The sequence below is a fragment of the Pinus tabuliformis genome, chromosome 9 (genome assembly GCF_031772625.1).
Source record: "Pinus tabuliformis cultivar Carrire ecotype Pingquan chromosome 9, CPIR1, whole genome shotgun sequence".
NCBI lineage: Eukaryota > Viridiplantae > Streptophyta > Pinopsida > Pinales > Pinaceae > Pinus > Pinus tabuliformis.
Window position 1 is genome coordinate 1,021,777,773 of NC_142307.1, and position 15,043 is coordinate 1,021,792,815.

At 35.2% G+C, this 15,043-nt stretch overlaps 1 protein-coding gene across 1 annotated transcript in view; it reads left to right on the plus strand.

The window, feature by feature from the left end:
* The window catches only part of LOC149152181 (WAT1-related protein At2g39510-like), a 34,963-nt gene extending 20,787 nt beyond the window's left edge, over positions 1-14,176 (plus strand). The window contains exons 2-5 of the mRNA XM_089443404.1: positions 12,624-12,862; positions 12,976-13,127; positions 13,231-13,401; positions 13,975-14,176. Coding sequence (XP_089299530.1) covers positions 12,624-12,862; positions 12,976-13,127; positions 13,231-13,401; positions 13,975-14,176 — 764 coding nt within the window. The remainder of the gene's footprint in view (positions 1-12,623; positions 12,863-12,975; positions 13,128-13,230; positions 13,402-13,974) is intronic.
* Positions 14,177-15,043: the final 867 nt, after the last annotated feature.

Genomic DNA, 15,043 nt, shown 5'->3' on the forward strand with positions numbered 1-15,043 from the left:
AAGCAAGCTGTGATTTATTAGTATTATGATCTCTTAAAGATGAACAACTTATGATAAGGAGACCATCAATATGTTAGCATACAACTTGAGAAACTAAACTAGAAATCAAGCTAGAAAAACAGAGTAAAGGCAGCAACTATGAATATGAAAACTGAAAATACCATTAGAGATAAAGAAAATACAACAAAGACACACAATCCCGGGCTAACACCTGCAGAAAACAATCCTGATCAGTTAAAGTAAATGCTGGAAATGAAATGACAGTGAAAGTAAATCAAAACTGTACATGTATTAAAGAAAAGGAAAATTGCTGAATTCAAAAGAAGGAAATGGCAAGAACATGAAGGTAAATTTACTGTACAAAGGCTGTTATGAATGGGGGCCCTCCATCCACAAAACCCAAGGAAAGATCAGCTACTTGAAGGAGTCAAAACAGCACAGTCTTCTATTAACTCATATGCAGAAATTACAGTAAAAAGTGCTGAAACAGCAGCTTCAAAACAGAGTTTCTGTACACACTAAAATTGTAGCAATTACATAAACAAAGAAACTAAAAACTAATCCTTAAGCGTGCGCAGACGCTGGATTTTATAGGCGTATGAACAACTGCCTACTGCGTAAAACATGAAACTAGAAATTAACTGACAGTCATGCTAATTAAAGGTACAGCAACACGTCAATAGGTCTGTGCGTTATCTGGAGGCTTCTGTCGTCATGGAGGGTGAATCCAAAGCTGGATCCTGTCTCCCATAACCTGCATAGCGTGGAGGAATCGCCATCTGGAGTGACGTGACCTATCAGCTCACGCAGCACCGTTTGAGCTGGCTTTGTTGACCGAAGTTTGATCCACATTGACCGGAGGTGTGCGTGGCGTTGCTGACCGAACCAATAGAATATGAACCTTTAACACCTTCATTCCCACGTGCCCATGTGATTCGTTTTTCAAAATGACATGTGGAACATAGAGATTAATGAAAAGGCTGCGGAATGACTAGATAGCTGCGGAATTGCTGAATGGCTGCGGAATTGCCAGACAGCTACGGAATCTCTGTGCATATGTCAAAAATCTAGACAAACAGTCAAACATTAGCAAAGTTAACCAATCATGCTTAAAGACATCAAATGTAATGATCTGGATAGGTTTATGAGGAAAATAGGGCAAAAGAGAAAGATAAGTGAGGAAAAGCTGTAGGTAATGATAGATAATTAGGTGCAAGTTAGAGGCTCTACAGCATGTCAGTCATGTCAATCACCAATGATCAAATATGCTCTTACAAGGTTTGTTAGGGTCTCGAGGTCAAATTTTATCATTTCATTAGGTTTCAAAAAAAAAATTGGTCACTAGATGTTGTGTCTAGGTCACTGCTGCTCCCTTCACTTACTCATGGTCTTCATCACTCATCATGGTCATTGTATTCTTCAAGGTGTCATATCTTCATTTAAATGTATTGGGTCATGAATTGGTTAAATTCCTCATTTTAGGTCATGGTCTAAGGTTTCCCTCCACGTGTCATCATGATACCATATGTCAAAACAAAAACATATACATCATGTGAGTCAGTGGGTAAAGGGACTTAACATCTTAGGGAAATCAAACTAAAGGTAAAGGTAATGTTTTATTTCAAATAAGAAAATGTTGCAATACACTACCTCGTCTCATCATTTCTCAAAGGGACATATGATGTCATGCCACTACCAAAGAAAAAATAAACTTTCAAGCTACAAAGGACATTCCAAAGCATCAAAAGGATTTCATTTCAGAATTAAAAGGTTTAAGCATCTCCTTGGAAAGTAAGTAAACATATGACACCTCTTATGCATCCTTCATTTTGAAGAACTCAGTGAAAATCCCTCTCCTAGGGTTCCGTTGTGCTTTTGGTCTCCAAATGTTTTTGCTTCATTGCAGTGAGAAAATTCCTAGTTTTTATGTTCCATAACCCCCACACATACCTTATATACCCCTCCCAAGCATTTTCCATACCCATTCTCTTCATTTGCCCTCATTTTCCCTAAACCCTAGCTCAATGCTACATTTTTACAAATTTATAGGCTAGGACTGTGTTTTGGACTTTTTCACACCTTTCCCTCACTATTTTCAAGAAATTCCACCTCCCTACACTCCCTAACATCTATCCCTACCACCAAAAATTTTCCCAACAGTTTATACACCTGTAAACCCCTTCATCTCCCTCCATTTGCAAAAAAGCCCCTTTTCTCTTTGAGGCCATTTGCTGCACAGAGGGACAGTTCTGTTTCAAAATATGTTTCTGACCAAATGGAGAAGCTTTTTACAGAATTGAAAGAGGTTTATATTAATGATAGGCCAAGGAACAAAATCATCCTTCATTTTATGCACAGGTATTATTATTTGAGAGAAATTCCCAAAATACAATTTCTATGGGAGAGTTGTTGCACTTCTGGACAGCTTGATGTCAAGACATATTTTTAGGGGTTTGGATCAGGGGTTGGCAGTGCTTAAGGACTCTGTTGTGTAGCCTACATCCTATTATTTCCAATTTTACCTTCATACCTTGATTTGGATCAGTGGAAGGCATCCAAAAGTGCTCTGCAATTTTGCGTTGTGCTTTTGTAAGAGATACCCTGTGCATATCAAAGTAGTATTGGGAAAATTAATTTTTCTCCTTGCTGGAATGTCCAAATAACTTTCTTGAAGATTCAAATGACAACTAGAGATCCATATCTTTCCAATGAGCTATCAAGATCTTACTTTGGAGCACGGGAAGGCCTCCAAAATCCTCCTGCAATCCAGGTGTTATGCATATCCCTGATGGCGTTGTGCATATCTCTATGACAACTTTTCCTCGGCATTTCTTCAACATAATTTGACTTAATGATGTAATTTTACTATTTCGATGTCTTAATGATGTAATTATGGGTAAATTAGCTTAGTAAGTTGTTTTTATGTTATCTTAGGCCTCATTAATGAAGAAAAACTCAAATCAAAGTCTAAAAGAAGAGTTTGTTTTCAACGTTCTCCCTCTCACTTGTTGGTTGAGATATTCTTGGGAACTGTTCCACCACTCATGGATTCGACCCCTGAGGGTGGGGAAACTATTTATTTTGGTCTATATGTATCATTTTCTCAGTCAGAGAGAAGGGTTGGACATCATAGGAGAGAACTCTTGTAGTTTGTACTTTAACATTTTCAGAAAATCAAAGGATCAGTTGTAATTATTATCTAGGAATTCATGTGCAGTGAGTTTGTGATGTTTTATATGAAAGATATTCATCTTCTATTTCCATTCATCATTTCTTCATTGGTTTTCCTTAAAGTTTATAAGCACAATTCTTTGTCTAAAGCTCTGTTTTGATGGGAGTATCATTATGTGTTATTTTCCATCTTGCTTAATGAATTCATGATGTACATGCTCATTAAGACATATTGCTTCTTCTAAACACTACACTACATTGACAAACCCTAAGCCATCACAAAACTATTGCTACCTTGCTTCTTTATATATTTGTTGTTGTAACCCTTTGATCCTTTTAACCAATTTACCTGGTTTTCATCCCTTGTCTAGCATCAAAACCTTAATTTTTCAAAACCTACCTGTCATATCTAGCCTAAAATCCTTTTATATTCCAATCAATTCTTTGGTTGTGATCTCACAGAGAGATCCCTCTCTAGTTTGGTATGGCTAGCTACCAAACTGAAAGCTTGGTCTGTGGTTACCTCTGTTGATTCCTCTTAGCCTGGGACATTGTGGAGGATAACACAAGGTAGAGATTTGGCTTGAGCAGTAGGATCTTTGATCATCTTGCTTCATATCTTGTCCATGTGGAGTGTTATACATGCCATAATATTTTCCATATAGCAAGAGACTGTATATTGCCCCGTTATTCAAAGGATAACTAGCAAGGGCAGTAAACACATAGTGGAGGTAACAAAAAACCAGTAATGGAAGAAAAGAAGTAGCCAAAGGTTGTGTGGATAAAGAAGGAGCAATAGTTCTTCAAGTAGTGAAGAACACCCCCTCTTGCAGTGCATGGTTACATCATGCATGCTTTTAGAGGACTGCAGAGTTCATGAGAGGTCCATAACCTCAAGGGGATCATATGGTAGTAGAATGGAAGCTAGATGAGCATGAGTTATTGTAGCAGCATATGATGAGTTTTTGATCCAATTCAAACTCATGCACATTCAGGCCCACAAGGTCGACTTATCTATTGGAGGTATATTAAGCTCAGGGGGAGTTATGCATGGTATGATATTTGGATGGGTTATTTAATTTTTGTTCAACACTTTCACTCAGTCATTAGTAGCATTTATTTTCATGTTCTCATGAGTGAAAGAGTACATTTTTTAGCCAAATATATGTTTTTATTTTCCACTAAGAGTTGGTTGAAAAGTTGTACACGCATGCATAAAATGTGATCATTTACTCAGGCATGTATAGAGATATTGACTCATGGACTAGCCATGTGTGGCTTGTTATTATAGCCATCTAATTGATATTGTTTCATCGTTTTGTTGGTTGTAAGTTCAGTCAATATTTAGTTGAGTTATCATGGTGATAGGCTTGCTATGGAGGAGTTGTATGGAGTCTTTTTACAGCCACATGTATGGGTTAATGATGGTGTAACAATCATGATATTTCATGTATTTAAGTCATTAGTCCATTGGAGATGATGATAGTAACTATGTATTTCATTGATAAATCCATGTAAATTGTTCATGATGTATTTGTATTGTGTTGTCATTGGTCATCTAGTCATGAGTCATGAGTTCATATGAGAGTGTTGTATGAGGTTTTATTTCACTACTATAGCCATGTATGTAAAATTTTATATGACATTCATTCATGGTCATGTGTAGTCTTGGTCCACCTTGTGCTTCTTTCCTTTGGAAAGGAAGAAAATGTTGCAGTGGAAGCGCTCACTACATCTTGGAGATGGCATGTGTTTATGGGGATCATCTATTTTCTCTTGTTTAATTCATTCATCATTCTTTCCATTATGGTCCGCTTCGAGGTATTCATGGTGTGCCTCATGCTATGACTGTTAGGACTATTGACCTCATGATATGCGCATAAAATTTGTGATTGGCTATTGATGTTGTTGATTGGAGATATGCATGTATTTACTGCTATGGAGTATGGGTTGGTTACTTCATGTATATGCACATGTTATGTTGTTGTTCATTTTTGCTTATGGTTGCTTGTGCATATTTTTGTTGTTGTTAGAGGTATTTTGTTGGATATGTTTCTCTGAATTTTGATTAGTTTAGTATGTTTCATTTTGTTGATGTGAGAGAGTATGGATATGTATCATTATTCATCCATGGATGTTGAGATCAGTTGTTCCAATGGTTGGGCTTCAGTGTTAGTACTTATATTCTTATTTCCTTATCAGATGGAGTTGATCATTTTCCATTGTTGTCAAAGGGGGGAGTGATAGAGGATGATGGTCTAGATATTATGTGTGGTTTCCATCAATTCCAAAGGGAGAGATTGTTGGAATTATGGTATGCATTTTTATAGCTAGTTAATGTTGGCATTGGCTTCATGATGGCAAATAGCATATGTTGGAATTTATGTCAACCCTATGGATTCTAGATGATGTGTTGATACCGTTATTGTAGCATGTGTTGACATTGAGATGGTTATGTTGGCATTGATGTCAACCTTTTGATGTTGCTATAAGTGTGTTTCCAATATGGTGTTCATAGAGGTGTTGCTTTGTGTTGGCTTGTGTTGGCATGATTGGAGGCATTTGAAATGTTGTTATAAGTGATGAAGATGTGCTTCATGTTGATGGTTCCTCATATGCTAGTGGTGTTCATAACCTAGTGCAAGATCTAGAAGTTGAGCACAGATGATTACAAGACATGTTATGATGGTTTGATGATGCTGATATAGATAGATGTTGCTAATACAGAAGTTAGAGTCAAGGAGCATTGTTGATTAGGTCTCCATGTCCTAGATTAGGTCCTCATGTTGATGATATGATATATAGGGTTTGGAGACGATCTACAAGTGTTGGAGGATGCTTGGATTGGCTGTAAGATGTTGGAGGATTCCTGAGATGTTCTAGAGTTGTGAAGCAGGTTGATGGCCCAGGTGTTAGTATGGTTGTTGTTTGGAATCCAATTCAACCTAGTTTGACTTGTGATGATGATGGTGATGTGGAAGTGATTTGGGAAAGTGTTGCAAAGTTGAAAGTGGCTTCCAAAGGTCCTACAAAGGCTTTCCAATCTCTAGAAGAAGTTTGAGCAGGATTTTAGGGGTTTTGATTGGTTTTCTCGCATCCTCTCCCCCAACTGCACCCATGCAGGCTTGTGCAAGCGATTGAAGGGCTCCAACCACATGGATACAATCTTGTGCATGTGGTCGTACCCAGGATCAGGAAATTTTGTGTGTGTGGTTGAGCTTCTTCACGAAAAATTCTTTGGATTCCTCACGCACATCGAATGCATTTCTGTATGGAAATTACCAGAACCTTCTAAATGAATTGATTAAGGTCAGGTATGGTTTGAAAAGGTCCTCCAATGATGTGAAAACCTTACATGCATAAGTAGTGGTGATAATGGCTTGATTTTGCCTACTTTGTGCACTCTTGATCCAAGTCCAAAAGTGAATTTCGCCCCTAATGTTTTATATTCTTCACTTTGTTGTTGTGTGTTCATTGGTTTAGTATGAGAGTGAGTTAGAGAAGGCTGTACAGAAGAGGAATATTTCAGACCATGTTGTGAGAAGGAGTGCGTCAGTGTATGAGTGCTAATGATTTCAAAATGAACATATCTATTTTCTAAAGCAATGTATTGATTTAGAACTTCAGATTGTAGATTCGAGATGCAAATAGATGAAGCATATTTTGTTTGTAGAGATGGAGAGCTTGGTATAACTACAAGTTTGTGACTCTCACATTTGTTTTGTAGGTGCTGCTAGTGCATTTAGAAGATATCCATTGTGTTTTATGATGTTGATTGTATTATGCAGAAACTATATTTTGGAGTGAGGGTTTAATGTTATGGCCGAGTGTGAGTTTATTTTAGCTTTTGGTGATTATGTTATTCAAATTTGGTGCATGTATTTTGGCCACTATTTTGTTGGAGTAGAAAGCATGTTTGTGGAGATTTTGATTTGTTGATGGTGTCTTGTTGTTGGAGATTGTATTGCAGAGTTGAGTCTAGTTCAGCAGAGCATCTTGGGATCCAGTTTTAAAATGAATGAAATAGAGGTCCACATAGAGTAGAGGAGAATTGACTTCATGGGAGTTGAGTAGTGATTTTGTAGTATTAGCGAAACAAACAACTTCTCCATCCAATGGTAGTTGGATAGTCCAATTAAAGTTGGGCGAGGATTGTTGATCGAGTCTTATAATTGATGGGAGTCAACAAATCTATGTAAAAGATCATTACTTGAGATAATAGAGATTCAAAGTAGCGCAACAACAACAAGGGTGGTTTTTTTCTAGAGAAGGGTTTTTTACCAAATATCTTTTGTCTCTTGTGTGGATGTGTTTTGATGTGTTTTTCATTTTTCCTCTCATGGTTATCGTGTTTTAATTGCATATACGGTTTATGTTTATGAGACAATCTAATGTGTTGTTGGTTAATACATGTGTGATTCAATAGAGAAGTTTTAATTGGTAAAATTGTTAAGAATATCATACTGCTAATTCACCCGCCCCTCTCAATAGTTCTCAAGGTTTCCAACAATGAATTTACCTCCTTATATACCATTTTTCATGAAGAAAATAATTTTCGAATATTATTTCGAGATACATCATTTTACAAAAAAATTGAACACTAACATAGTTCAAAGCTATAAAGTGATTATAGTAGACAATAAGCCTTATATCCTAATACACCCCCTTAGGGTTTATAGTATTGAAATAAAAATAGATTAAATGAATGCAAGCACATAAAAACAAGAGAAATAATCAAATCCAAACATTCTTTAAAAGCTTCGTCTTTGGAAAAACTCCATTTACCTACCTCGTAACCCTTGTAAATGTGAATTCCAAGTTGAGTTTCCAAGTTCTTAAATTCCACCTCCTGGAACTCCCAAAGTATGAATCCCCTTAATAAAATTACGAGACAAATGTCTCATAACCTCATTATTGGATAACACTCCACATGTATGTCTCAAAACCTTAACGAGGGATATTTCTTAAGATCCACAAACTCTCAAATTATTTATAAGAAAGCATCCATGTTGGGTTACATCAACACCAAATTGTGTCATTTTTGAATTACATAATATTAAAATGCATAGAAATCACTTTCTTCAGTATGATCATCACCACTATAAAAATCCTATGAACCTTCCATAATGGCTACATTAACTACATGTGGCATGTCTCTAACTTTTCCTTTGAGAATGTGATTGGATTGAAATCTATAATTCCAAGTTGTATAACTCATTTTCTTGCAATAGTAACATTCCACCTCTCTTTCTCATTAGTGGATTTTATATAATAATTTTTTGATGCTAATGTCATATAAAGTTAAGGATCACCCTCAATCACTCCTACAATAGTTCTCTTTTCTTCAACTAATAAAATAATAACCATATCTTCTAGAGTTTGAAAAGATAAAATAATAATCATATCTTCTAGAGTTTGAAAAGATATGCTCATGATCCCCTATCTATATCTATTAGCAAGAAACTCTAGGTATTCACACTTATGCAAACTATAGAGAAAACCATACATGCAAACTAGAGAAAAAAACCATATATGAAACTCTTCATATACTATATTACAAGATGAGCTAAATCACGAAAGGAGAAAAGTATAAATAGAGTTGACTCGCATAACTACACTTAAACAAAAATACTCACAATCACGCTATTAGATATTATCAATGAATAAACAGTGAATGTGTTACAAAAGAGTTTACTTATACATTATTGTTCACTAAACAAATCATTTCTACTTACCAATGTAAGATAAATCGCTTTACCCAAATCAAAACATTAACATATTCTAAAGTCATAAGATGATTACAATACATAGTAAGTCATATTGGTAAGATAAATCGCTTTACCCAAATCAAAACATTAACATATTCTAAAGTCATAAGATGATTACAATACCTAGTAAGTCATATTAATCTTAATAATTTGGAGGATTTTTTTATTATCATCATTACTTGTATAAATTTTATATAGATTTATTCAAACGTAATATTTAAGTGTTATGAATGTCTTGTGTAACATTTGCACAATAATATGGAAGAGCACAATAAACTAGCATTTGCACCTAATGTTGCAAAGGAAACGCCGTAAGGCATACAGTGTGGAGGAATATTGAAATGTGAATGGGCATTTTTGAAAGAAAGGGTCGATGATAATGAGTTTCAATTGAGGAAGCCATGCCTAAAACCCTATTCGGGGGTTAAAGTGGCTATAAAATGGAATAAAAATCGTCATAAATAGCCATTGAAGTTGTTTAAACACCTTTGTATCTGGATAAAGATTGCCTAGTTGAAGGTGAAGGTAAACAAACGAATCCAGGTGAACAGGTTGATGATAATGAGTTTCAATTGAGGAAGCCATGCCTAAAACCCTATTCGGGGGTTAAAGTGGCTATAAAATGGAATAAAAATAGTCATAAATAGCCATTGAAGTTGTTTAAACACCTTTGTATCTGGATAAAGATTGCCTAGTTGAAGGTGAAGGTAAACAAATGAATCCAGGTGAACAACTGGGTATCCATATCGATTTGGATAGGGTTATTTAAGAAATCATTATTTAAACGAAAAATTTAATTAATATCAAGATATATTTAAAACATGTATTATATTCATTAAAATAAATTGATTTTTTTTTTAAATATGTTAAAACCCATTGATAATGAATTGGTTGTAAAGACATAAACTATCAAAATGGTATTTCATCTTGAAACATCATTTTTCAAGTTTCAGTTGGAAAATACAAGTAGTAAATTGTAACGGAAGAGGTTAGAGAAGAAATATAATATTCTGAAGAACATTGTGGTTGTCATTCCATATTTGAAGTTGCATCGAAATTTGTTGGAGGCATCGAAGACCTGAAGAAGCAGTAATGAACCTGCAAAATGTCTATTTTGTTAGGATTTGTAATATGTAAATTAAGTGTGGAAATTTATTTGTAATATTTTGCATTTGAGTTGTGTTAAAATGAAATTGGAATGAATGGAAATGAAGTTACAAGGGAGAGAAAAAAGGCGCAGTCTAAAGTTTGTAGGGGAAATGAGATATGAAATCTTTTATAGGAATGTGCCTATGTAATGATGTATGGAATCTAGATTGTACATAAAGGTGCATTGAATATATAGACATCATTACAAGCCCATTCAAACCCAAGTGTGACATCAACTTCAGATTCCCTAAACCCTCAGATGAGTTTGTGCTAATTATAACCCAGGTTGGATTGGTAATAAATCTGGGTTTTACTTGGATTGAACTTACTACTAAAATAGCAGAGGTTTTGGTCTTTTCTGAATTAAAATTCATGCAATTTGAGTGTTTTTGCAAAGTAATCTGCATTTTCTTTAACATTGTACATAAAAAAGGTTTGGTCTTTTGTGAATTAAAATTCATGCAATTTGAGTGTTTTTGCAAAGTAATTTGCATTTTCTTTAACATTGTACACAAAAAAGGTAGCTGCTCTATAACAAGCCTGAGAAAGGTGTTCATGATTATTAAATAAAATGAGGTCAATATTCAATGTCATTGAATAATATTCTCAGTGTTAATAAATCTAAATCTATGCTAGTTTATTTCATGAACGGAATAATCAGAGCTAAGAACAGTCGCCAAGGGCTTGCGGACTACTTCCTCAATTTATCCTCTGCACTCTGACTTATTTGTAATGTAGTCTAGCATGTGAAGGGTGTGCTAGTTAGCAGAGTAGGGTAAAGTCTAAAAAATGCTTAAATACTCGTTATCATCTCATTTCTCTAAACCCTCTCTCCCTTGCTTCTGCACTCTATTCATTCAATATTTCAAGTATTCACTCCCTGTTATCTTCCTTAATCGCTTAATCCATTGAATTCAGTCCAAAACATAAATACCAAGATGCCTACAACTACTGCTACTCATTCGAGGAGGAACATCCCCAAAAGAGGGCAGGTGAAGGCAGCCATTTCCTCTTCCCTCGCCCAATCCAATAGATCAGTGTTAGGATCCCCTAAATCATTCAACCACTCTGTTGTTTCCTCTTCCTCTTCTCTCGTGACTGCAAATCGTTTGAGAGCACAATGAATGACTTGCAGATCAAATGGGCTTGAGTTTCTTTCATTACAAATTCAGTGATGCAGAAATTAAATCATTATGGATGAGAGTATGGGATCCATAGATCTGTTTTCCAAATCATTGGCTCATTTGTCTAACTCTTTTCCCTAGATTTGAAGCCCTACAACACCAATGAAGTTTGCTCTTTATGCTGTAGTGAGTCACCAAATATAAAGAGGGGAATATTTTCTACTATAGCAGCTTTTCCTAGTTGCAGTTGAAAAGCTCTGAAATACAAAGTTTGTTGATCAGAGATTTTGAGTTGAAATATATGGCACTTGATTCCCCTTGGCATGTGTAACTGATTTTGATCCATTAGTGGTGTTTATAAACTTCATCTATGTATTGGATTGATAGAAATACCCATTAACATGTAGAATAGACTTGAATCTTGTTTTTTACATCCAACAGCTAAGAGTTTACTAATTCATCATGCTTTTGATCCATAAGTGAGTGGCTATAAACCTTAACTTTGCATTGAGTGATGAATCATTTGCATGAATGTGCTTTGAATGTGTGGCTAATTAGCATGAATGTTCTTTGAATGTGTGGTTAATCAAATATGAATCGTTTGCATGAATGTGCTTTGAATGTGTGGTTAATCAGATATGAATTGTTTGCATGAATGTGTGGTTAATCAGGTACTCAACACTCACTTTGAATGTGTTGTTAATCATTTGAATGTGTGGATGCATGAATGTTCTTTGAATGTCTGGTTAATCAAATATGAATCGTTTACATGAATGTGTGGTTAATCAAGAACTCAACACTCGCTTTGAATGTGTGGTTAATCATTTGAATGTGTGATTAATGAAATATAAATTGTTTGTATTTTGGTAGTGAATGTTAATGATTGAAGTTACATGTAGTTGAAGTTATTAAAAAGCTAAAAGATTTTCTGAATGTGTGGTTAATCAAGAACTCAACACTCACTTTGAATGTGTGGTTAATCAAGAACTCAACACTCACTTTGAATGTGTGGTTAATCATTTGAATGTGTGATTAATGAAATATAAATTGTTTGTATTTTGGTAGTGAATGTTAATGATTGAAGTTACATGTAGTTGAAGTTATTAAAAAGCTAAAAGATTTTCTATTGTTTATCTTATAACTGTTTAAACTAGAAGGAGATTATAACTGTTCACATAGTTGAAATTTGGAGGAGATTCTTTCATTTAGGTTAATGAAATGAAACTCTGAACAATTTATTTTGATTTAGGTTACTAATGGTCAAAAAATTATTTTGAGCTTATAACTGCTCACCTATATGATGCATTCATTTGGAGTTAATTATATCATTTAGATTTATTGTGACCAAAATCTAATGTGAGTGTCAAATATGTAGGATGGAGAAAGTAGACGTTATGTGTATTCGCAAAAGAGCCTAAAATTCTGGGAACTGTAATTTGTGTGGGTGGAGCAATGGCTATGAGTTTCCTTCAAGGTCCTACTCTAGCCCAACCTTGGCCTCTGTGGGGACAATCAACCTCAGTTTCCAACACTAATACAGTACACCTAGTGGAAACCATTCTACATGAGGGAGATTCAGGCAACCAGATTAGAGGGTGTATTTACCTTATCTCAGCAGTGATAATGTTATCCACTACCATGATATTGCAGGTCTCCCTACCACCTTGCATATTAAATTGATACCCAATTATAACCCTTTTCTGTATTTAGAAGTTTCAAAGCTCCCCACCCAATCAAATGTATGATTATAATTCCATGTGTAGGTTGAGACATTGAAGAAGTTTCCAGCCACACTATCCCTTACATCAATTACTGCCATTCTAGGCTCCATCCAAACTGCTCTCCTAATAGCCATTCTTGACAGGGGCATCATTCCAACATCTGGGATACTGGATAGGGCTAATATTTTGACTGTGTTCACTGCAGTAAGTCTACATACATGAATGATGTTCTTCCTCAATTTTCCCAGCCATGAATAACTTAAATTTTTGTTAGGTGGTTAAGCTAATTTGTGGAAGATTAATTCAAATTTGGCAAGGAATCATATTCAATGCAATGGCATTTCCATTACAGTTACGGTGTTTGCGGAAACGAGGGCCAGTATTCGTTACAGTATTCAACCCAATGTCTACCGTGTGCTCAGCAATTTTATCATCTATAGTTCTGGGAGACACGTTGCATCTAGGAAGGTGGGTGGTTTGTTATATTCTCAAATATTCAATTCGGTGGTTTTTTATATACTCCAATATTCAATTTGTGTTAGAGTGGTTCAGGTAAAATTAAACTTGATTAGATAAAGTTATTAGTTGTTTTTGGGCTAATGAGAATCTATGGTTTTGTCCATGGCATTCATATGGAATATAGTATATTCTTAAGTCTTCAATTTCTATTAGAGTGGTTCAAGTAAATTTGATTAGGTAAAGTCATCAGCTATTTTGGGGTTCATGAGAACCCATAATTTTGTCTATGGTATTCATGTGGAATATAGCCTATTTAAAAACAGAAAGACTCCATAAGTGAAAGAAATTAACATGGAGGCTTTTGGCTTTTAAATAGGTTATATTCCACAGGAATATCATGGGCCAAACCAAAGGTTGGAGCCAGAAAACTACTTATAACTCGACTAAATCAAGTTTACCAGAACTACCCTAACAATTTACATTAAATTTATTATTTCTTCTCTCATTTTGCCTACAAATTTACAAAATTAAAATTTACAAAATTAATTAATTGAAATGCTTGATTTTCCTACACTAGAACAGTTTGATGGGTGTGATTCTTATATTCATTGGTCTCTACCTTTTTCTGTGGGGAAAAAGCCAAGACGATGCTACCCAGATCAAAATATCTTCTGACGAAGAAGCAGATATAGCCATCATAGCAGAAGGAGAAGAAAATCAGCATGGGTGTGATTCTTATATTCATTGGTCTCTACCTTTTTCTATGGGGCAAAATCCAAGATGATGCTACCCAAATCAAAATATCTTCTGACGAAGAAGCAGATATAGCCATCACAGCAGAAGGAGAAGAAAATCAGCACCCACCTCCTGCTTCTGAAGTAGTGGATGTGAAAACAGTAACATTCTTAACATTTTGTTGAAAAATTGCAATGTTTGTAATAAACACTTAGTCTGTTCGAACAAAGATGGCAGCTTAGGCACACAATAGTACTAGGTAAATCTTTGATGTTTGTACGGAACAAATTTAACTTTTTCAAAGACGGTTGACTTCCAACCTGGGAAGGCAATAACTCCATTTGGAGGCAACCTGATAGATCTAAACATTCAAGAGTGGTGATATCTCCAAGTGTGGAAAGAGTCAAATTCAAACAATCACTCAAATATAGATGTCTAAGTTGCAATAGATTTCCCTGAAAGCCTGGAAGCATTTCCAGACATTTACACCTAGAAAGATTGATGTATTGAATATTTTTTTAATTTTTGAAGGAACTTGGAAGCATCTTCAAACTTTTGCACAATGTCAAATTCATGGTTTGGAGATTTCTCAGATTTTGAAACAAATCTGGAAGCATCTTCAAACTTCTGCACAGTGTGAGATTGATATGTTGGAGAGTTGTTAGATTCCCAAAGGAATTTGGAATCATCTCCAAATTGCTGCACTTAGAAATATTGGCGTGTTGGAGATTTACCAGATTGCCAAAGGAATTTGGGAGCATTTTCAAACTTCCACAGTCTGTCAGATTGATGTGTTGAAGATTTGTTAGATTACTAAAACAATCTAGAAGAATTTCCAAACTACTGCACTTGGACAGATGGAAGTATTCGAGCTTTTTTAGATTCCCAAATAAAATTGGAAGAAGCTGCAATTTCA